Raw genomic sequence first — 21,892 nt, 5'->3', positions numbered from 1 at the left:
GTGGTCTCGTTACTCCAGTCACAGATTGTCCGGAGGTAGAGACACTTGTGACGGTCACCGTGATGCTTCTGTCCGCGTGCCTCCGGCGCTGCGCGCGGCTTCTCTACTGGATCCCGGTTACGATCGTTATTATGGTTGTGATGTGGTCATACTACGCATATGTCGTGCCCTTCTGTTGGAGTAAGTCATATTTTTATGCGAAATCTTAAAAGTTAGGCGTTTAGTGACGTAGATTTCTCGTAGTGTAAAAACTGTTGAATGTACAAAATGTAGGTGAGACCAGACTTGATGTAACATGTTTTGTTTGTGTATAACTGTTTTCTCAATTTTAATGAGACCGCTGTGATTGTGTGCTACAGATTACATTAGTTTTGAATCCTCGAGTATCACTTGTTTGTGTAATTTAATGTCAGTTACAAATCACTTTATTGATGAGGTGGGTTAATGATTTGTATATTAATGTTATATATGTATTTAAAATAAAATGAGTCAAAATTAATTTTCACATCCACCATCACAAGCCCTTATAATCTTATAGCAAAAAAATTAAGAAAAATGAACTTTTTTGGTTTCACACTATTGCGAGCAAATACAGATCTCAATAGTCTGAAAAATGAATCCTGTATAACTACTGACTTGTTCAGTATTTGTGGGTTTAGTAGAAGTGAATTGTTATAGAACATACAGATTATTGTAGTGATTTCAGGTGCGAAGCTCATGCTTTTGGTTAAAATGGTTTTGCCCCCCCCCCCCCCCCCCCAGTCTCCTTTTTGTTTTGGAAGATCATTGAACAACAGATAAGAGTTCTGAATCTCTATAACTCCATTTATAAGTTAATTTATCAAGTCAAGTCTGTTTGTCAATTGAAATTGTGTTACTCTCAGACTCTTGGTGCATACAGATAACACTAGAGTAGAGCCTAAAATACAGATAATAAAATATAAAACACAACTATACAAATAGGTCATGTAAAAAGAAAGATAAGTATTATGTATACATTCTAAATATTCTGAGATGTTATAAGTGACTGTGTTGACTCTTGTTCATATTTGTGACAGTCCTGCTTTCCTCTTCAACACAGAAAGGTATGTAGTCTCTGTGTTCTTCTAGATATTCTTTGTATAAAAATATGCAGTTCTAAAGTTTGAATTAATTGACATATGCTTCCAGTTATTTTGATTGATATACAAATAATTATGTTTTCTCTGTCAGTGGTGTTCCTTTGCCTGTTCCACGTCTGTTTTGTAATGTTCTCATGGTCATTTTGGAAAACATTGTCCACTCCACCATCCTCTCCATCTGTGGAGGTACAGTAGCGTTATCAAGTGATGTTTTTTTAAGTTCCTTTTCTGAACTGGACACCCATGGCTTTTGTAGAATGCACATACTGACAGAATGAAAAAATTAAAAATAATGTATAGCCTGATTGCACTGTAAGTAACTTTGGATGAAAGCGTCTTTGAAATGCATATATGTAAATGTTCTTTGTACACATACCATGAAATAACCATTCCCTGAAGTGCCTAACTTGGAATACCAAATAAACAATGTATGACTATGTGGTCCCATATCCGCAGGGCCATAACTGCCAGATAATTAGGGTTAAATACTCAGATATGCCCAAAATTTCCCCACAATATTTGATATTCTTTACACTCAGAAAAAGGGACAAAAGCTGTAACTGGGGCAATACCTTTTGAAAAGGTACACCTTTGTACCTCATTTACCCCTAAAAAGTGTGTATTAAAAAATGCATATCAGTACCTGAAGTGTGCATATCAGTATCTTTATTGTACGTATCAGTATTTTTTGAAAGGACTAGTCACAGATTTTAATCCTTTATTTTAGTGTTGATGCTGTTCTTCTGCAGGCCATTATGCACCACCTTGTTTGTTGTTAGGATGACAAAAAAGTTAACTTTTTATGCTTTTTGTTCAGCCTTGGTGGACTAACAATGCTCGTCAATGTCAAAATGACTGCCAATCAAAGATCACCGGCTTTTAAATAAAAAATGTAGTAGTCCCTAATTTTCCTAATGTTTGATATGGTTATGGCCATAGTACAGTACACCACAATACGTTTCGGCTAGGGGAATTAAATAGCTCCTCATTTCTGCTGGCGTCACCTCCACAGAAGCAATAAGTAGATTTGGGCTCTTACGGGGGTCAGGCCATCCACCTGCAAGTTATTCAAGTCAGGCATGTCATACGTGACAAATGAGCGTAAAAGAAACCCCTCTCCCTCTCAGAGCACCGCCATCTAATTTGCTAATTGTATTTGTGTGTGTGCGGGTGTCTGTGTTCAGTTTCAGCTCTCCTCTTCAGACTCGCTGCTCTATGAGCAGGAGCGTGGCGATATGGAGAAGAGTCCGATTCTTCTGGAAATTTCCCAGAAGCTTTCAGTCCACACACGTACGGCAGCCGGAGGTCAGGAAACCCGTCAGCACGATTAACAAATAAACACAACAATGTGAAGTATAACTAACCTCAAACTTAACTGGATCCAGTCCAAATGTAACTGGATTCACACTGAACCCGTAAACATTAACCTGCTCCAGCAGCACCATGTAATTGAGGGAAGACACTGAACTGTACATTACTCCAGAGACACTGAATCTGCAATTAGTACATTCTGAATGGCTTTAAGTGAAAAGTGTTTCCCTGCATCACTGCTTTGTAACATGGGGGATCTGTGATGACATTACTGAATATTTTACATAAAGTATATTCTAGGTCTGTACTTTTTAGGAAACCAAAAACATTAATTCAATAAGTGTAGCCTGTTTCCTGGAACAAATGACTCTTTTATGAGTTTGTTCTGTTGGATATTTCAAAGAGACGACTTACCATTCGAGTCAATATATAATTTTTCCCATATGTACCCTAAAAGACATTATAACTATAATACACCCAAATAAATTGGGAAATCTGTACTGATACTCAGCCCTGCAAGAAAACAAAATTGAAGTCATTTATTGCTGAATCTTTAATTATAATTGTTAATTCAATAATTGTTAAATGCCACTGTCTTGTAACCGAATGCAACACTCCCAAACCATTTTTTATATATACAGTAAATAATTTTCCTCTAACACAAAGTAAACAAATTGACAAGTGATCAATTCAATAACACCAGTGTGTCAACAACAAACAAATACATTTATAGATAGATCAGCATGTACTTACAGTAATAATAAGGATAATGATGATGGAATTTTAATTTGGAATAAGCTCATAATTTTAGTACATTTACAACAATGCAAGTGTTTTATCTGAATGGCCTGTAGACTTTCTTATTTAAAAAGAAATTGGACTATTTTTTGGTTAGTTTTGCACTCTAAGCACTAAAGCACCTACTGTATTTGTACTGATATTATTTTGTTCTTATTTGGTGAGTGATCTATTTACACTGAACAACATGAATGAAAATGTAAATAATAGTCTGTAATCAAAGAGGGATTCCAATTACCTAAATGTTGGAGAAAATGTTATTTATTTATTTGCTTGCTTGTGTTCATCTCAGCTATCAGGTTCTGTCATCACTGCCAATTGATAAAACCAGATCGCTGCCATCACTGTTCTGTCTGCCAAATGTAAGAATCGCCCTTTCTCTCCCTCCCTCCATTTCTGTGTGTGTATCAGTGCATCTCCCACTCATCTACACACTCTTCCCTTAATGAAAGGGAGACGTAGAAATGTGATCCGTGGGTGAGTGTGTGTGTGATAATTAAAGGATGTTGTTGAAGTGCTTGGTCACATTTATTTGAGTGGACACAGTGAATCTTCTCAAATGAGTGTCAATATCAGGTTCCCATTCTTTGATTAAAGTCCAGGTCTGAGTGGGTGAGATGGAGAAAAAGAATGACTGTGTGTTTGTGGAGATTTTGAGTGAGTGTGTGTGTGTGTGTGTGTTTGTGTCTGATTACACTGTGGTTTTTATTATTATTTAATGAGAATAGTTCCTGTGGCCTGTGCACTTCACTCCTGCGGTCTGTTTCTTTTTTTTTCTGTAGGTGTGTACTAAAGATGGATCATCATTGCCCATGGTTCGTAAACTGGCTGCTGAAAAATGCATATTTCTGGTTAATGTGAACAACTTGGAAATCTTTGGAATCTGTGGCTTTGTATTGTTTAATCTCAGTATAATAATTTACTCTTACTTTAAAAGGCATAGTTCACCCCAAAATTAAAATTTTCTGGAAATTTTAACCACTCTCAGGCCGTCCAAGATGTAGGCTTCTCCATTGAAACAGATTTGGATAAATTTTTAATTACATCAATTACTCAGGAATGGACCATCTGCAGTGAATTAACATCTTGTAAGAAAACAGTTTTAATGAGTTCATGTAATGAATCTAGAATATATGAAAGTTTCACTTTATGAAACAAGTTAGCAAAAAAAAAAAAATGCACATATACATTTTAAAAAAATCTCTTAGAGAGTTAGTTCACCCAAAAATGAAATTGGGCCATAAATTACTCTCAATGCATTATAGGTGTATATGACTTTCTTCTTTCAGACGAATCCAGTCAGAGTTATATTTAAAATTTGTCTTTGATATATCAAACTAGGATGCCTTTAAAAAGAATAATTTATTGCCCAATTTAAATTTTTGGGGTGATCTATCCCTTTAATATGCTCCTTGTATCTTGGTAAAAAAGTCAAATTGAATCAAACATTATCATTTTTTAAATGTAGCATTTATTCTTTTCTTTGAATGTTTGTGCTGTGTTGTTGTGTTTAGGCTAAATAACTGTATTGGATTCTCCAACTATAAGTTCTTCCTGCTCTTCCTGCTCTACTCACTGCTGTATTGCCTGCTTATCGTCGCAACAGTTACACCAACATTCGTCCAACTGTGGCTGGTGGGTGACCCTTTTTATTTTTTTTATAACCACTTTGAACTGTAGAGACTAGTCTCATTCTCAGATGGCACTTCAACAGTCACTTGGTATCAAATATTTGAAATAGTTTACTATACAATTTTACACACATTATAATAGAATGTATAGCTTCAATGCAAAGTCACTTTGGTTAAAAGTATCTGCATATATAAATGCAATTGAAGTGATGGTGAATAAATGTGGAAAAAAAGGTTTTATTGTTTGTGATATAATGAATTATGTAATAATCCTCAATATTTGATGAATCCTCTCTCTCTCTCTCAGGGCAAACAGTTTGATAGTTGTGTTAAACTGCATGTTTTATTCCTGACTCTGGTGTCGGCCATGTTTGCTGTCACCCTCTGTTTTTTGCTCTTCTTCCACATCTGGCTTCTCGCCAGCAACAAAACTACTCTTGGTAAAACCTGCATTTCACATATTCCCATGTTTTGTATAAGGTTTTGTAGGGGTCATAACATCTCTCATCATCTTTCTGTCAGAGTGGTTGTCAGTACCCTTTTTTGTGGATGGACCAGCAAGCGAGGCATATGATGTGGGTGTCAGGGCAAACCTCTCACAGGTGTTTGGAAAGAACAAGAGTCTCTGGCCATTTCCAGTATTCAGCAGGTCAGTATTACGCAATATTCATTGAGAACCTAATGGTGCTCGACACTCATAAACAACTTACACTTGAGATTATGACAGAATCATTTTAGCCGAATAATTGTTTATTCTAATTAATAATCATGATGATGATAATAATGTATATTACTGTTTACAAGTTAGGGGCAAGTAAGTTTTTAATTTTTTTTTAATTTTATTAATTTACTTTTTACCTTTATCCATCATGGACACATTAAATTGATCAAAAACGACAGTGAAGACATTTATACTATTTGTTTCAAATAAATGCTGTTTTGCTTTCTATTCGTCAAAAGAAAGTATTTGTCTGTGTATATAGCAGCACCGGTGTTTTCAACGTTGATAAGAAATTATTGAGAACAATAAATATATATATATATATATATATATATATATATATATTTTATTTTTTTAAATGATCAAATCCGTATTTCTGGAGGATCATTTGACACTGAAGATGAGTAAAGGCTGTTTTACCATCACAGGAATAAATCAAATCTAATGTATGCTGTTTTTTTAAACTGTATTTTTAATCCAATCAATGCAGTCTTGATTAGCATAAAATTATCTTTTACAAACATAAAACATACTATACCGACCCCAAATGCTAGTTTACATTGTTTACTGTCTTTTATCATATTGGTACTGCCACCCTAACATTTCCAGTTTTCAGATTGAAATGCCAGTATTGATCCATTTCAATACTGTATTTCCCTGTTTAGTCAAAGATGTTTGTGATTAAATTTGACGTAATGCCACAACCAGCTGTTTCTTATTGTGTCTATCACAGTCAAGGGGATGGACAGTCTTTCCCCTTGAGATGGCAGATGTCATCTTACAGTCCTTCGGTGATGAATGGAAATGGACATCGTGCCATGGAAGGAAGTGTGGGTAAGACACACACATTCTGAATTTCACAAGTCCCTCAACATCAAATTGTGTTTACCAGTTTATCAATCAGAGCCTAGTTTGTCGGATTATAGAGAGCCGTCTAATTTTGCGTCACTGCTGTTGTCAGAATGGTTTGGTAAATCTTTTATTTAGAAGTTGACCGAATTTATCCCAGTTCTCACACGGTCTCTGAAGGTGATCTCCTCTCTGCTTCTGTCATTAACTTAAGTGTGCTATCACAAAGAGTAGGATTACGAACACACTTCCTCTAAAATTCCCCTACTGATGAGAAACAAACTCCAGACAGCACTCGGAATAGTCAGTTTTCAAATTCTCAAAAGTAACTAGCAGTTTAGGAGGGAAAAACAACACGTGGAATCTTTTATTGTGAAACAAAACCTTGTTTATTTAGCGATTTGACTAATTTTGTAAAAAGGAGGTTCAGACTGCAAGTTTATACTGTCCCCTAGAGGCCAAACCAGGGCTGCACAACCTGATCGAAAATTCTGATTTTTAGCCATTTGTCTGTCTCACACTGTTCTGCCATCAGCCTCACCTGAGGGGGTCTCGGTTACCATAGCAGTGGATGACTAGCAGTAATGAAATAAGGTATAAGAAATGATTGTTCTGCTTTTCAATTAAGCAAATCTCTAAAGCAGAAGCCTTCAATGAATCAAATGTAGCAGAAATGAATTTCTATCATATAAACGGTTCTTTATATTTCTCGGTTGACAGAACGGGTGTCACAGCGAGTCTCTCAACTGGGGGATTTCAGAAAGATCTGGATCACAGGTTAAGCTTGCAGGAGTGGCGGACGGCCCTCAGGGAGACTAGGGTGAACACCTGCCCGCATGCTCAGTTTTCACCTGGAACACTTCCTGCAGGAGCGATCAGGTCTCCGAAACCTCTTTTACTGATCAGGGTGTGAGAGAGCTTTATCAGGTGTCCCTGCTGCGTGAGAGTTTTAAATTCATTATTTTGTGGTGAAATTCAGTTTGGTGTTTTTTTTTTTTGTTGTGGGAATAAGTTCTAGCTTTATGATGAAACACAATTAAATAGTGTCTTGTATGAAATGAATAAGATTTTATTATTTTTTTAAAAAGTAAACAAAGTTCATTTAATACAAAATATTTTATTTGTATTTTTACAGATTCATCACAGTTTGTTTTAATCCTGGTGGCATCATGGCTAAGCACATGTCTTTCAAAGAATATAATACATTTGATCAGATTAAACATGGATAAATATATAATAACAACCAATAAAAATACAGAGCCCAGCCCTGATGAACCAATCACACTCTCAGAGACACTTGCTGTGGGCTGGTCAGGCTTTACCAGATGAATAAAACAAAACAAAAAACACACACGAGCCGCTTCAGATGAATCCAAGTGAACGTGTATGGCTATTGGTGGCTTGTCAGTCTGTGCCGAAATACCTTTGGCCGAAGTGTGTCGGAGCGACAGCGTGAACTTCAGTTGTCAGTATAGTGATGTCAGGGAATTCCTGAACAATGGACCGTGCACCTGCACACATCATTCCTTATTAATAGACTTATATAAAAAAAAAGATCCATTCAGTAGCATAAAATTAAAGTGACCGTAAATACATTTATTTCAAGTAAATGGTGGTATTCTGACCTTTTGAAAACTGAATTGAAAAGTTTCCAGAAATGTATTTAGCAACACTGATATCCATCACAGTGATAAATTACTTTATATATATATATATATATATATATATATATATATTAGAATAAAACTGTTATTTTAACTTGAAAATATAGCTAATTTTACTGTATTTTTGTAAATAAGTGCAGCCTTAGTGAGAAAAAAATCTTACCTTAATCTTTTCAATGTTAGCATATATAAATTATACGTCAAAAAAAAGTATATTCCAAATACTGGGATTAGATTTACAGCTAATTTTGCATTATTTTATACATTTCCTTTGTTCTTGAGAGCTTATTAGCATTAACACCTACAAATAATGTAAAATAATGCAGATATCCGTCATATCATTTATTCATGAACGTGAATACAAATCAAGTGTTTGCTGTGTGTGTCTCACCGTGTGGAGTGGAGAAGAGACTCAGTAGAATAATATGTTTGGCCTGCAGGCCGTGTTCAGTCAGCACCCGCACCGCTTCTATTACAGTGTTACCTGTACCTGAACACACACACACCAATGAATTGTGCCTTTTAATGCCATATTTAAAGTATTTACAGGTGGACCCAGATTAAAATTTTTACTTCTCATTTACTTTTTTTTTCTGCCACAATTTCACCCTCCCAGTTCAAAGCAGAAAATGTGAAAAAAAGAACTGAGATTCTATGTGGACCATTCATTTCATGCTATAGAAGTCAAGTACTTACTAAGTATGGGGTACATGAGCAAAACCTTCCTTCGGTTGATGTCAGGAGGGAATTTTGCATAGTAAACTTTAGCCTTTTGTGTCTCCTCATCGCTCTGGATCAGAATCTTCCCAATACGGATTGATCTGCAGCAATCTCTAAGGCCTTGCTCCATGGCCTCACCTGCTCACACAATATATGCATTTTGTATTAGTGTAAAGGGCATGTACACTGAATAAGGCTGTAACTTTCAGCAGGACTCACCACTCCTCATGATGCTAACCCCACAGTTTCCCTTTTCAAACTTCACACCCTCATATTTGTGCCCTGCATAGGGAGTAAATAAGGAAACTTTGCATTTGTACACGTTCAAGAGCCGACAGTGGCAATGCTATATTAATATGCAAAAGGATTAGAGTGAGCTGGGGGAATTAATCGCCATGGTAAAAGGCTCACCTGTTGGTGTGGTTACAGTGCATTCACTGTATGGAAGCTGATTGAGACCCTCCTCCACCACTAATCTTATCTGGGAGCAAAACACACAACCAGTCTGATTCAAACTGAAAACTAGCAATCTACCATTTAACAATACAAAAGAATCATGTGCAATGCAATCAACCATACATTAATCTGTGTTGACTGCCTTTATTTACAAGGTCTTTATATAAAGATAATACCAGGTTGTAAACCATTAGTGCGATATGTTGACATTTTAACACAAAATGACCACAATTTCTAGTGATGCTTACCAATCTATCAGCACAGAAGACAAAATCACCTCTACTGGTAGTTCTGAGTAAAACAGAAAGAAGAAAATGAATACATGATCTGTAATTCAAGTACAATTTAAATACATATGCACATATTTATACAGCTATATATATAGAGAATAAATAATGCATAAATTTATACATAAATCTTCTGTTCCAGATTCATACACATTATTTTGTTACTGTAATGTCCATGAGCATTTAAAAAAAAAAAATTCCTTGTGTGTCTGCGCACACTTGGCAAATAAAGTCACAATGTGACAAATTGTTGCAATATATGATACATCTAAGTGCAACAAAATTACACGAGAGTATATAGTTTATTACATTTTACATACATTCTGATAAGTTACGGATTTATGTTCTTGCATTTTGACTGATCCAGATCTGGCCTAAATATGGGACACGCACGCAGATCCGGTTGAAAGGTAGAATGGACACTCACTTGTCACGAATGATTGTCTGAAGTTCTCGTATTTGGTCATTTAATGGCAAGAGCTTCAGCTGAGGTCCTATTTGTCGTTGGATGTCGCTCGTGATTTGGTTTTCGCACGGTTCGTCTCGACAGGTGTCGGCTGAAGGGCTGCTGCGGGAGAAGCGGACGTGCTTCGCGGCGTGTTCGGGGCTCTCGGTGTTATTCAGCTGCTGGTTATGGCACGGCATCTTCTCGATAAGATCCGTTTCCATAGGATTAAAACCATAAAAAGAAAACACTACACAAAACCACCTGGTCCACGTAAATGCTGGCTATTCCACCTATAGGATGTGATGACTGTACCACTATCTCGCCATGTTGAGAGGAGGAGAGGCATGGCGCATGTTCCCGGGGAACAACAAACTGACGTCATGTCCCCTGTTCACCTGATTGGATATAAATCGTGTCAGTCTAAATCTCATTGACGTAAGGGGCAGGACACTGCGGCGCTCATTCAAACAAATCATTCAGAGGCGCTGCTGCCTTTACTGTCTATGGCTGCTGCACATGACTGGTGAGCAGGTTATCAGGATAAAATACACTGTTAAAAATGCCAAAAATCATTTGGATATTCAGTAAAGATCATGTTGTAAATTTACAATGACGACACTGACCATGAAGACATTTTGTAAATTTCCTACCGTGAATATATTAAAACTTACTTTAAAGGGTTTTTTCTCAATATTTTTTTTTTTTGCACCCTCAGATTACAGATTTTCAAATAGTTGTATATCACGGCCAAATATTGTCCTATCCTAGCAAACAAATTTAATTGACCCTTATGAGGGTTTTTGTGGTCCGGTGTCACATAGGCTAGCTGTCATACAATTCCAATCGATATTTACGTACGTCAAACATAAAAAAACTTTAAAAACTATATAACGGAGTATATGTGAGTTTGAATGAAGAAAGAAAGGTTTCTTTTGTTTACAAAAGGAACAAATATTATTTTTTATTATCGTTTCATCTAAAATGATGGGGTTTTGTCTACATTTCTTTCAAATTCCCTTTATTTATTTATTTAGTTAGTTAGTTAGTAACTGCGTATGTAATACCAGTTTGTCTATGGGAAACAAACTTAATCTGCAGAGACCCCAGCTGGTGTTTGGAGCGTGTGAAGCATCAGTGCGCATGCGTGCGCCTCTGCACCTGTTCAGCAGTGCCGCGCGCTCCCGACTCCTCAGCGCGCCGCCGTGCAAAATATGGGGGCGCGCTCTTTATGGCAGGTCTCAGAAGAGGGGGAGCAGCAACGCACGAGCGCGCCGTCGTTGTCAGGGACGGACGGGGTACAGCTGGTAAAAACACATCCGCACGCACGCACACACACACCCCCGTCTCCGTTACGCACGTACATAAGGCAAAAACAAAAGCGACTCTTAAGGAGGAGAGCGGAGCGCGAGCATGCGGCGAGGACCGGGCGCTGCAGCAGACCTTTGTTTGTTTCCTGGAAACCCTGGAGCGCGAGGGAATAAAATGGAGTGGTAAGGGGCTCCGAGGCGCGAGAGGCGCGTCCACCTGCTGCTACCGGGGAGGCAGTCAGAGAGGGCAAACATGCTGAGACCGCTGCACTGAAGGGGCTAACGAAAAAACAACAACAACGTATGCCAACATTCTGCACGCCGAGCGATCAAACGGAGTCTTAAGAGCGGGTGGGACGGGTGTAACGGGAGGTGAGTGTGCGGGATGCGGTGAGTGGGCCAGTGTGATGCGCGTCAAACGCTGCAATGGGGAGAAATGGTGGAGCGAGTGTCAGCTGTCATGATGCGTCCATATTGCACAGGTGTGTTTGTAAGGGAGAAGACAAGCCTCAGTGTCCTGCGGAAGCTATCAGTCGCAGGCCATCGTTTGAGGGACAGAAAGATTGGTGCTCATGAGGAATACATGAGGCAAACACACATACACACCACCCCCCCAAGCCAAGGCCACAGCTATATACGCACTCGTTCACAGACAGCAATGTAACACGAACGCTTTCTTGTGGCGTCATTCTATGTTTACGCGTTTTCATTTTCCCCGCGTTTTGCTTGCGCCTTAGCGCCTGCGACCGATGCGGCATTTGGCGATGCAGAATAGCAGAGCGCGTATCATAGCGCACCATGCAGGCCTTCAATTATTAAGGGTGGACTCAAACCTGTTACGTCTCTCTGAATAATGTAAATTCTCTGGGTTATCCGAGATGTTGAAATCGCTCTCGTTTTTCAGGCCTCTTGATATGGCCGTGTTTGGAGGGCCTGTCAGTCACCGGACAGCCGTACTGGGAAGATGTTATGGAAGTTTCTTTGATGCTGTCAAGCTGCAACGTGCATTTATAGGGCTATGACAGCTCAAGTTCTCCCGTGCACAGCTTGAACCACCAAAATCAATCCCACAATCAATCAGTTGACGAAAACCATCAATCAGGGTGGACGCTGAGGTCGGTTTGTTTTCCACACAGAAGCCAGACTTGCAGTCAAACATTACGTTAAGTAGTCAGTCAGCGTAGTTGGCCTAATGCTTTCTGTGACATAAATGGATGATATTTTGGTTGCTTGTCTGACAGATTGACCGAGGACAGACTGCTGCAGATTTATTGATCTCTGAAAATGATTAAACAAACTCACACCAACATGGATTCGGCTTCCCCTTCTCTCTCTCTTTATGCGTCTTTCTCTCTAGCTCTCCACTTCTCTCTCTCTCTCTCTCTCTCTCTCTCTTGTAATTCCATTGTCTGTCTCTTGGGTGGATGTTGAAGCTGAATAAATATTAATTTCGTTTTTAATAAAAGCAGTTTGCAGACAGTGCCACTGCCCTGTTCTCTATCTCTCTGTCTGCAAAGCTGGCAAGAACGAGCCCAGCCATGATGTTCTCAGAATAGCCCTAGGCTTTTTCTCATACTGTTACTAGTTTGGAAGGAGCAAATCCTAGATTATTATTATATAGCCATTTCCAGATCTGGAAACGGTGCATGCCGGAAAATGTTTTTAGTGTGTAACACTGTTGTTGTTGAAAAGAGGTGTTACGGAATTTAGATTTTTTTTTCTGCTATCAAGCCTGTGGTCTAAACCCATGATGATATTCTGAAATTATCCAGAAAATTCAAAAATTTATTGTGGATTGTGCTGTGTATCTTTTGAAGTAAGAACAATACTGCAACAGTAAAATGGTTAGACCATAAACATAATGGATTTGAAAGTATAGTCAGTTGTATATGCTGATGTAGTGAATGGTTATATTTTTTTGGGAGAATAAAGGTATTATCACCTGAAAGATGAAAGTTTATTTTATTTTATAAATTGAATTAGCTGTTATGTTTTGTTGAACAGTGAAACGAACTGTCACAAACATGACATTTGAATGCAATTCTGCTCTTATCCACTTCATTTTCATTTGGAATTCAAAGCAAGTGATTTATTGTAAATTGTTTAAATCTATTTTTGAAATGTATATAGAAAATTAATAATTAAACTGGAGAAGCAAATATGGAAGCTGAAATACACACAGTTTCGATACTCGTGTAATTCATAAATCTTCAGTAGGTCAGTTCTGAAATCCTATTTAAATTCACATCGTGGGAGCACTTCAAACAGTGTACTAGAGATCAGCATTTCTCCCCACAGCGTATGCCGTGTGGTCATGTTTGTTTATTTATTTATTTTTTAAATAAAAAAATTCATGTCTTTTTACTTGCATATATGGCACACTATTCTGACACATGCACACACAGCCTGAGGCAAGAGAGAGTGCACTTTCTTTTCTCTTCTCTACTGTTATAAAGCTCTTTTATTTCTTTCACATCCTCAAGAGTTGTACTTCACAGTGAAGGGCAATCAGAGGACAGAATGATGTAAAACAATACAACCAACTGTAATACTGGAGAGTAAGAGAGAGATCGAAAGTGAAAACAGGACACAAATCAAAGTCCTAGAGAGATAATTCTGATTTGTAACTCGCAGTGAGTGTGATGACTGAATACATTTCCTTTAAATTGTGGCAATTTAAACAGTCATTCTTCATAATTTTAGCTGCTGATAATTAAAATAATAGTTCACCCAGAAATTTAAATTCATCTCACCAACATGTCGAAACTTTTCAAAACTTCTGTATGACTCACATTCTTCCATGGAACACAAAAGACCTCTATGAAAATATCCAAGGTTCTCTTTCTGTTAAAAAACTGTTTTGTGAAAAATCTTTTTAAACTGTCTTATCTCTTTTGTCATCTTTTCTGATTCCATTTCTGAGGTTGAGTCTTATACTGGCCACAGTGGTATTGCAAATTATTTTGGCACCAATGAGAAACTGCTTGAGATATTTTATTGAGATAAACAATAACACCTTAAAAATACTATTAGTTTATCAGTTTATCTGTTAGATTTTTGCAAGTTTTTAAAAAAAATGGTCTTTAGTGTTGGCAAATTTCTAAAGATTTCATGGCTTCCTCTTTTGCTGTGTCTCTCTGTGTGTTTGTACAGGCTGGACCATTGTAATTATGTTAGTGAGAGAGAGATTCAGTTCAGACTGATGGATGTTCTGCAGGAGTCCCGATTCTCAGGGGCAGATCGCAGCCCCTGCCCAAGAGATGCTAGTGAAAATGGTAGGCATTCCCATTCACATATAAAATGCAGAATTTTATGAAACTGAAATATTGTATTTTAACTATTATTATCTGCACATTGTTTAAAAATCTCATTGATTTCAGTGTAATATGTAAAACTCTTCTTTATGTCTATGTATAAATATATTTAGAGATGTTCTCCAAGAAAAGTTTTACTTTCAGCATCTTTGTCTCTGCCTTTTTTTTTTTTTTTTAGAATCACATGACCCATTGGCAGATGTGTCACATGATCTAAGGCGCTGTGATGTCATTGCTCCTGTGGCGCTGTCCCTGCCCTCCCTCTGTGGCCAGAGTCAGACCTCTGAAGGTCCTCTTAGCCCAGCTGACCTGCATGATGGGTCTGTCTCCAACACCACCTCTCTGTCCTCTCTCTCTTCATTCTCCTCTCTTTCCTCCCTTTCATCTCTCTCTTCGGTGTCCTGTTCCAAACCTGTGACACCCTGGTCTGTGCCGCAGACCTGTGACAGGTCGTCCCTCTCTAACATGGACTCCAGGGGCGGAGACTGCCTTAGCTGTTTGATCCCCAAAAATCAGACAGAACCGGAATCCTGTGAGTCAGTACTCAGCTTTGCCAGCATCAATTTGCAATGCCTTGGCCCCGCCCCCAGTGCAGATCGCTATGGTGACCAGGTTCTATCTGACCAGCTGCTCAGTGGCTCCGCCCATCCAGCTGTAACCAATGAGGGGGCCGAAGAAGGGAGGTCAATGCAGGAGAGCGAATCAGATGAGGATCCTGCATCCAGGAGCATATACGAAGGTCTTGGAGAGGAGGCGCAGGACTGGAGCTGTCTAGAGACTCTCATCAGTGAAAGTCGTATGGAGCTGTTGGACTTATGCTCCCGCAGTGAACTTGCAGTCAATCTGTTCTGTGAGGAAGATGTGGAGAATTACATGTTTCAGGAGGAGGAGAATGCACTCAGTACTGACGTCTGCTCGCTCAAGATACGCTACGAGTCCTATCAGGATGGAGTGCAGGAGAGGTGTGAATCTGCCCTACAGGATGAGTCTCAGCTAGGTTTCTTTCCTAGCTTACCTTGCAGTAGAAAAGAGGGGCCAAAAGAGAAACCAGACCAATCCACTGAGATTAAGGCTGATGACCACATGACCCCCAATATTAGCCCAGACAGTAACTTACTTTTTGACCTCAGTAACTCTCCGGAAGATTCCGGCGAATTCAGTGATGACAGCTCTTGCACAGGCTCCCCAGACAATGGGCTCTCCCTCCGGCATGGCCGCTTGTCCAGAGAAAACTCTAGCTCCTCCAGCCAGCTAAGCTACCGCCTCCGAGCCAAGAGGAAGGTGGCCTACCGAGAAGACTACTTGTACGATGTGGACTCAATAGAAAGTGAGAAAAATGCTGAAAAACGTGAAAAAACACCTGCTGGGTTCAAGAAAGAGCGTGATGATGACTGGTGTCCAAAGAAGAGGCGGCGGTCCAGTAGGAAGGACCCACCTGTCATTATAAAATACATAATCATTAATCGTTTTAAAGGCCAGAGGCACATGAGAGTGCGTCTGGGACGAGTCGACCCATCACCCGCTGTGGTCTGTCTGAGTCCAGACACTCTGCTTCACTATGAGAGACTTGCACCATTAAAAGCATACTGGCAGGAAAGAGAAAAGAAGCAGCAGGAGCAGAATAGATTAACAGCAGCAGAAACAACCAAACGCCTCAATGGCTGCAAAAGACCAAGCACTACACCCAAACGAAAGCACAGAATGGCCAGACTCAGGATCCAGCAGATCCATACCGTACAGAATTCCCTCCCCAGCCAAACTATTGTGGTCCCCATCCACAATCAACCAAAGGGGACGGAATTCCTTAAAAGCACAGAGGAACCAAAAGAGGACATTATTTCTGTTACACACACTGCCAGGGCTAAAAGCAGAACACAAGAGAGAGAGGAAAGAAGAAAGGCAGGTAAAACAGGGAAGATAAAGAAGTTCAAAAGTGAAGCAAGACTTCGGTTGAAAAAGTTAAAAGAGGCTGAGACACAGGAAGTCCCAGAAGCCTCTGAGATTGAGCAGTGCAGCCCATGTTTACCAGAAAACCTTAGTAACTCTTTGGAAGAGAATGCCACAGATGAAGCCTCCAGTAATGACCCTGAAAAATGCACTTTGACCCCAACTGCTCCAGGGACTGATGGAAATGCTGAACTCCTCCCCGGGGGATACCTGCAAACTCTTCTTGAAGCCTCTGAGTCATCAAGCACTGCTAACATCAACTATTTCCATCCAGGGCTACAGAATCACACACTTCACCCAGTCCAGAGCTGTGTTCTCTCTCCTCCCTCTGAATCAGAGCTGCCTCACTCTCCTCTACCTATGAACCATGGGTCTCACCCCACGCATTATACTGAGCCAAACCTTACTGAACCAAACCAGCCCATTTCATGGTCATCCCAACCATCTGCTGAACAGCTGCCCTTCTCCCCAGACATGCCAACTCAGTCGCCAGTGATGCCATCGGGCTTTCCCACACCATTGCCTGTGTTAGCAGGGGATAGCAAAAATGTCACAGGCTTTAGGCAAGCGTCTCTGTCAGGGTGCAGGGTCTCGTATGAAGAGTCCCAACCTGATGCTGATTATGGTTTGAGTCCGACTGGCTCTCGGAGTGACAGTGGTGTAGGGCGACTGGTTAGCTTTAACTCCCTCGGGTCACTTTCTGCCACCTCTAGCAACTACAGCTCACTCAGCCTGAGAGAGGGAGAAAGGGAGAGGGAAGAGGAGATTGGTGAGATCAATGATGGCTTCTTGCCGCATTGTAGCCCACGGCTCGTCTTGCAGCAAAGTCTAGAGGAGGTCATTCCACTTCGAGAGTCAACTGACCTCTTGGATATCTCCAACTTCACCCCTGACAAGTTCCGCCATTCATCGCTTTCTGACATGTCACCACCAGACACGCCTAACTCTTCCCCTCAACTGCTGGGGAACTGTGGTAAAGTTGGAGATTTTTCGGAAGCAGCAGAAGCAAATGTACAATGGAACTGTGGAGTTGTCCCGCAGCTTAATCAAGACAGAAACCCACACCACCTACAGGTACACTCTTTCAACACAGAGAAGGAAGAAGTTGGGCTAAGGGATCACAAAGGCTCAACGAAAAAGGGTGGGAAAAGTGGACAAAGCACCAAAAAGAGCAAAACTGCTAAAACGGCGAAAGGTGAGAAAGTAAAGCTCCCACGTCAGGGTTCTCGTTCTGTGCGGAAGATCAAAGCCTTGCTAGAGGGAAAAGCAGCCAAAAGTAGTGAAGGGTCAGGAAGTGGTGCTTCTTCCCCGACCCCATCGCTTGGCTTAATTGGAGCTCAGGGTGAGTGGCCTGTTACTGGGGGACTGTCAAATGATGACCAACGAGAATTCCCGGAACCATCGAACATCCTGTCCAATATAGTGTCTGGCATGGCAGAGGTACAGCGTTTCATGAGGGCTTCTGTGGAGCCTCTTTGGGGCCCTTGTCTTTCACCTGGTCAGCATGCCCTCCAGAGCCAGACACTGAAGATTCTGGGTAGCGCTGCTGACCTTAAAAAGCGGGGTGGTGCCTCAGGCGGAGGTCGAGGGAAGAAAGGGGCTGGGCGTGGTGGTAAAGCACTGCCTAAACTTCTCCCACCAGGCTTCTTTCCTACCCTCGGATTGGACTGTCTCCCACTTCCACACCGTCCAGCCCACAAAAAAATGTATCGTCACAAAAGCAGTGCTAAGTTCACCCGAGAGGAGCTCGTAGCGGGTAAAAGGGACATAAAAGGAGTAGCATTGACAACTTTGGTTGAAAAACGGAGGTAATATTTTCTCTCTGCAATGTGCCCCTTCTTTTTCTCCGTTCCCTTCCCTCGCACCCTGCCAAATCCTCCTAAAATCCTTTCCACATTTCAGAGCTGCATGGCACCGACTTTACCCACAATCCTTTGCCTGGCCCACTGGAGGGCAGGCACATCCTGCATGTCAGCCCTGCTAAACTACCTACTAGACTGACTGAAGTCTCACTGTCATGGCTGCACCCTACTCACCATTGCTGCTTTGTTGCATTTTTATCTGACAAATTTTGAGTTGTTTTTATTTGCGTTTGGTTTGTTTTCAAAGAAGAAAAATGCCTTGAAAGTCTTTGGATTCTCTTGTAGTGTTGTGTATATCTAAATATCAATTTTTTGTTGTCTTTTTGTTTTCCGTTGCAGCTATAACACTGTATGTGTTAAATCGGTGTCACAGAACCATGGTTTAGACCGAGCCCAGCGCCCTGCTCTGTCTCTCAGAAAATGGTTGCCTTCTGTTCAGGGGTCAAAGGTCATGTGTAGTATTCTGTGCTAAGAATTGTTTCCCCCCATTTCTGTGCTAACCCCTCAGAACACTGGGCTTTGACATGCTAAAAGAAAGCATCTTGATCAAGATGCTCGTTTTCCAAGGTTCTGAAAGTTCTTAAAGAGATTTTTTTCATTATTGTTGTTTGTTTATAAGTTGTGAAAAGGGGGTTCATTCATCTGTTCTCCAGTGAATCTCCTCCTGCCAGTATCAAAATGCTGTTGTACACAGACATATGCACTATTTACAAAACAAGATTATATCAAACATGTTTAAATTAATGTGCCAAACTATGAACAACTAAATGTACAGACATTTTTATCTACATAAATATTTGCTGTTTTATAATGTGGCAGTGATTGAGAAGCGTGTGTGTGTGCTTGGGATGGGATGGGGGGAGTTGTTAATCTGAGATTCACTCCTGTTGCATCACATCTGTACAAACAGCTAGTGGCGAGGAGTCATCTCAACAATCAGAAGAAAAATGTTGTTGGTTTATTTTCTGTTTTTTGCACTTCTGGCTAGTTCAAGATTAGAGGCATGAAGTGAGAGATGCATGACGAGAATTTGTGGGAGGAAGCTGAAGTGCTGTAATGGCAGAGAAAAACATTGGTTTCCTTTCCTTCTGATGTATTTCTGGATGGTAAAAGATCACTGTTCGTGTGTAACAAGGTAAGAAAATGATCATTCCTTCTCATAACAAGACATACAATGCATTCTAGCTCGTTTATTTCCCCAAGTTTCTAGTTCGGTAAATATATTTCTCTGTACCTCAGCCCTCCAAACTAGTTAAGGACAGGACCAAATATATTTTTAAAGTTTTCTAATTTGTTGCTAGTGATGTGCATGCATTTAAAACATGTTATGGATATGTGCTGTGAATGCTGATCCCCCAGTATTACTTTCTCTGACTCGCCTGTTTTTTCTTACCTGATCTCAAAACCATTGTTTTTCTATTGCTGTTGGAATGTTATTTGTTGTGTTATAAAAAGAGGGAAAGATGCCAACTTGGTTACCCCCATGTGCTGTTTACTACATTGCTTCAGGATCTTTTTTCTGCAACTCCCTGGATCCCCTCTTTTGTGAATACCATATTGAAAATTAATATTTTCTCTTTGATTCTTTGCCCTTGTGTTCATAGAGTCTGAAATACTGTTTTAGTTTTCCCAACACTACATTTGAATTGACAACTGTAGTTTGAGAACTGTTCCTCCATTTTCAAAGTTTAGTGGGTACTTGTGCAAATGCTGTAACATGCTGTGAATGAATACCGGTGAAATTATTGAACTGTTGAAAAGTTGAAGAAAGCAGGTGCAAATGATGAGTGACATTCCAGAGCTGGTGATGCAATTCAGAAGTGAGCTCTGAAAACCTCTTGATTTTAGGGCCTTCCCAGCCAAATCAACCTCACCAAGCAAAAGACCAGGAAATATTAGAATACAAGTTGGTTATCCAAATGATTTTTTTCTGTGCTGAGTGAATGGAGATGTAACACAGTTGGTTCAGGTCCGTTGGCTCAGGGAACCCAACTGCATTCACATCTCTCATTCCCTCAGCTACCCATCTCGCCAGACAAACTCAAGCTGTTCTCAGTGCTGCCCCTGCTGTACTGTTCCTACATAGCAAGTGCCAGTGCAGAGTTCTCTTCTTCATACTTAGAGAGCAAAGTTTTCCACCAGTGAAAACTGTATAGCACACATCCCCTGCACTGACTGAAGCGTTCAAAGTTTTGAAAAGTTCAGTGTTATTCCCCATAAGTGCATCATGTAAAGTTAATACAGGCATATCAAAAACTTAATTGTGCCCTTTTTCTGAATGTATTATATTGTCAAGTCGGGAGTATTTTTCTTTTCATAATTTATTTGACTCTACAACTACTTTTGCCTTTTTTCATCATCAAGGAAAAAAAATTAACTTTTTACTGCCTGGTATGTCTTCTCCAGGTGGATTCTCAATGAACTCTTGATGTAGGAAAAAAAATAATGACCTGTATATTTTTCATTGTGCCAATTTGTAACATATTTTCTAAGTGTATATTTTTCTTAGAAAGTGATGTGAGGTCGTTCTTACTGTGGCTTTGTTCTTTTCCCTTTTTAGCAAGTGAAAAAGTTGCTAATTGCCATGATGTTTTCTTTCTTTCTTTCTTTTTCTTTCTCTCTCTCTTATTTGTTTTTTGTTTGTTTGTTTTAAAGCCAAAAACTGAAAATACTATAAAAAAAAATAAATAAAAAACTATTGTAAAGGAGAGAGAAGGAGAGCAAGCTGTGACTCTTTGTTGAGAGGTTTTGTGATTGGACCAATCTTGTTGTAAGAGTGTTGTGCTCTAGTTAAAATATATATTAATTTAAAGATAAAAAAAGAAACCATGAAAACAGACAGTGGAACAATAACATTAATTTGTGATCTCATTGCTGTTTTATAGATTTTCATGTAAATTATTCTAGTATTTTGTTTTTGTTGTATCTGTCACAAAAGTTGAAATATTTGTGATCAAGCCTGTATGGTGACAAATGTAATATTGGTAACTTGCTGAGTTTTGTAATCATGTTTATGGAATCAATATTAATTAAAAGAGCTTTTGATCACTTGTTTCAGTACTGACTCGTTTTTGTTTGTGGAAACCTGAACAAATCTAATGTGATCAGGCTTTATTGATTCTCTGACATTGCTTCTCTGCATGGCTGTCTGCTACCAAACTCCAAAAATATCTCACTGTAAATCAGTTTAGATGGCGGTTTTTGCCAACAAAAAGCAGTCCTAGGAACACAGACGAAACCTCTTTAACCATAGTGCATTACTTGCTACAGGAACCAGTTTTTACACTTAAAAACTAGATAGACCAGCTGCATTGGAGGAAAAAATGTATGAAGCACAGGGTTTTTGCAAATGTTTGTTAATATATAAAGCTATATCCCGGTGTCTAAAAAGGTAAAAAAAAAAAAAAAAAGCCTAAGCAATGTCATTTTTGAACCGAGTTTGCACGAACGCAAGCG

The 21,892-nt window shown here is 39.6% G+C and overlaps 3 protein-coding genes across 5 annotated transcripts; 2 read left to right on the top strand and 1 right to left on the bottom strand.

The window, feature by feature from the left end:
• The first annotated feature begins 32 nt into the window (after positions 1-32).
• Positions 33-7,457, top strand: zdhhc15a (zinc finger DHHC-type palmitoyltransferase 15a). The gene is made up of 12 exons (XM_052556144.1): positions 33-180; positions 1,059-1,085; positions 1,213-1,307; positions 2,306-2,426; positions 3,523-3,592; positions 4,013-4,045; positions 4,745-4,865; positions 5,169-5,301; positions 5,384-5,510; positions 6,316-6,416; positions 6,967-7,025; positions 7,152-7,457. The coding sequence occupies exons 1-11, from the start codon at positions 63-65 to the stop codon at positions 7,008-7,010; spliced, it is 990 nt and encodes a 329-aa protein (XP_052412104.1). The 5' UTR covers positions 33-62; the 3' UTR covers positions 7,011-7,025; positions 7,152-7,457.
• Positions 7,458-7,528: 71 nt separating this feature from the next.
• On the bottom strand, positions 7,529-10,381 carry LOC127957552 (uracil phosphoribosyltransferase homolog). Its single transcript, XM_052556145.1, has 7 exons — positions 9,986-10,381; positions 9,520-9,562; positions 9,227-9,296; positions 9,035-9,097; positions 8,792-8,953; positions 8,487-8,585; positions 7,529-7,942 (listed from the first exon to the last, which is right to left on the bottom strand). Exons 1-7 carry the CDS (start codon positions 10,225-10,227, stop codon positions 7,836-7,838), a joined length of 786 nt encoding a protein of 261 aa, XP_052412105.1. The 5' UTR covers positions 10,228-10,381; the 3' UTR covers positions 7,529-7,835.
• An 834-nt stretch (positions 10,382-11,215) lies between these two features.
• On the top strand, positions 11,216-21,484 carry nexmifa (neurite extension and migration factor a). 3 transcript variants are annotated; one of them, XM_052556139.1, is made up of 4 exons: positions 11,216-11,310; positions 14,467-14,588; positions 14,806-18,382; positions 18,776-21,484. In XM_052556139.1, exons 2-4 carry the CDS (start codon positions 14,516-14,518, stop codon positions 18,906-18,908), a joined length of 3,783 nt encoding a protein of 1,260 aa, XP_052412099.1. In that variant the 5' UTR covers positions 11,216-11,310; positions 14,467-14,515; the 3' UTR covers positions 18,909-21,484. The 3 variants fall into 3 exon arrangements, with proteins under 3 accessions (XP_052412099.1, XP_052412098.1, XP_052412100.1); XM_052556138.1 differs by having other exon boundaries at positions 11,219-11,685; XM_052556140.1 differs by having other exon boundaries at positions 11,220-11,685; positions 14,806-21,484.
• The last annotated feature ends 408 nt before the right edge of the window (positions 21,485-21,892 follow it).

The sequence above is a fragment of the Carassius gibelio genome, chromosome B5, assembly GCF_023724105.1.
Source record: "Carassius gibelio isolate Cgi1373 ecotype wild population from Czech Republic chromosome B5, carGib1.2-hapl.c, whole genome shotgun sequence".
In the NCBI taxonomy this organism is placed as follows: Eukaryota; Metazoa; Chordata; class Actinopteri; order Cypriniformes; family Cyprinidae; genus Carassius; species Carassius gibelio.
This window is presented reverse-complemented; position numbering and strand designations above follow the sequence as displayed.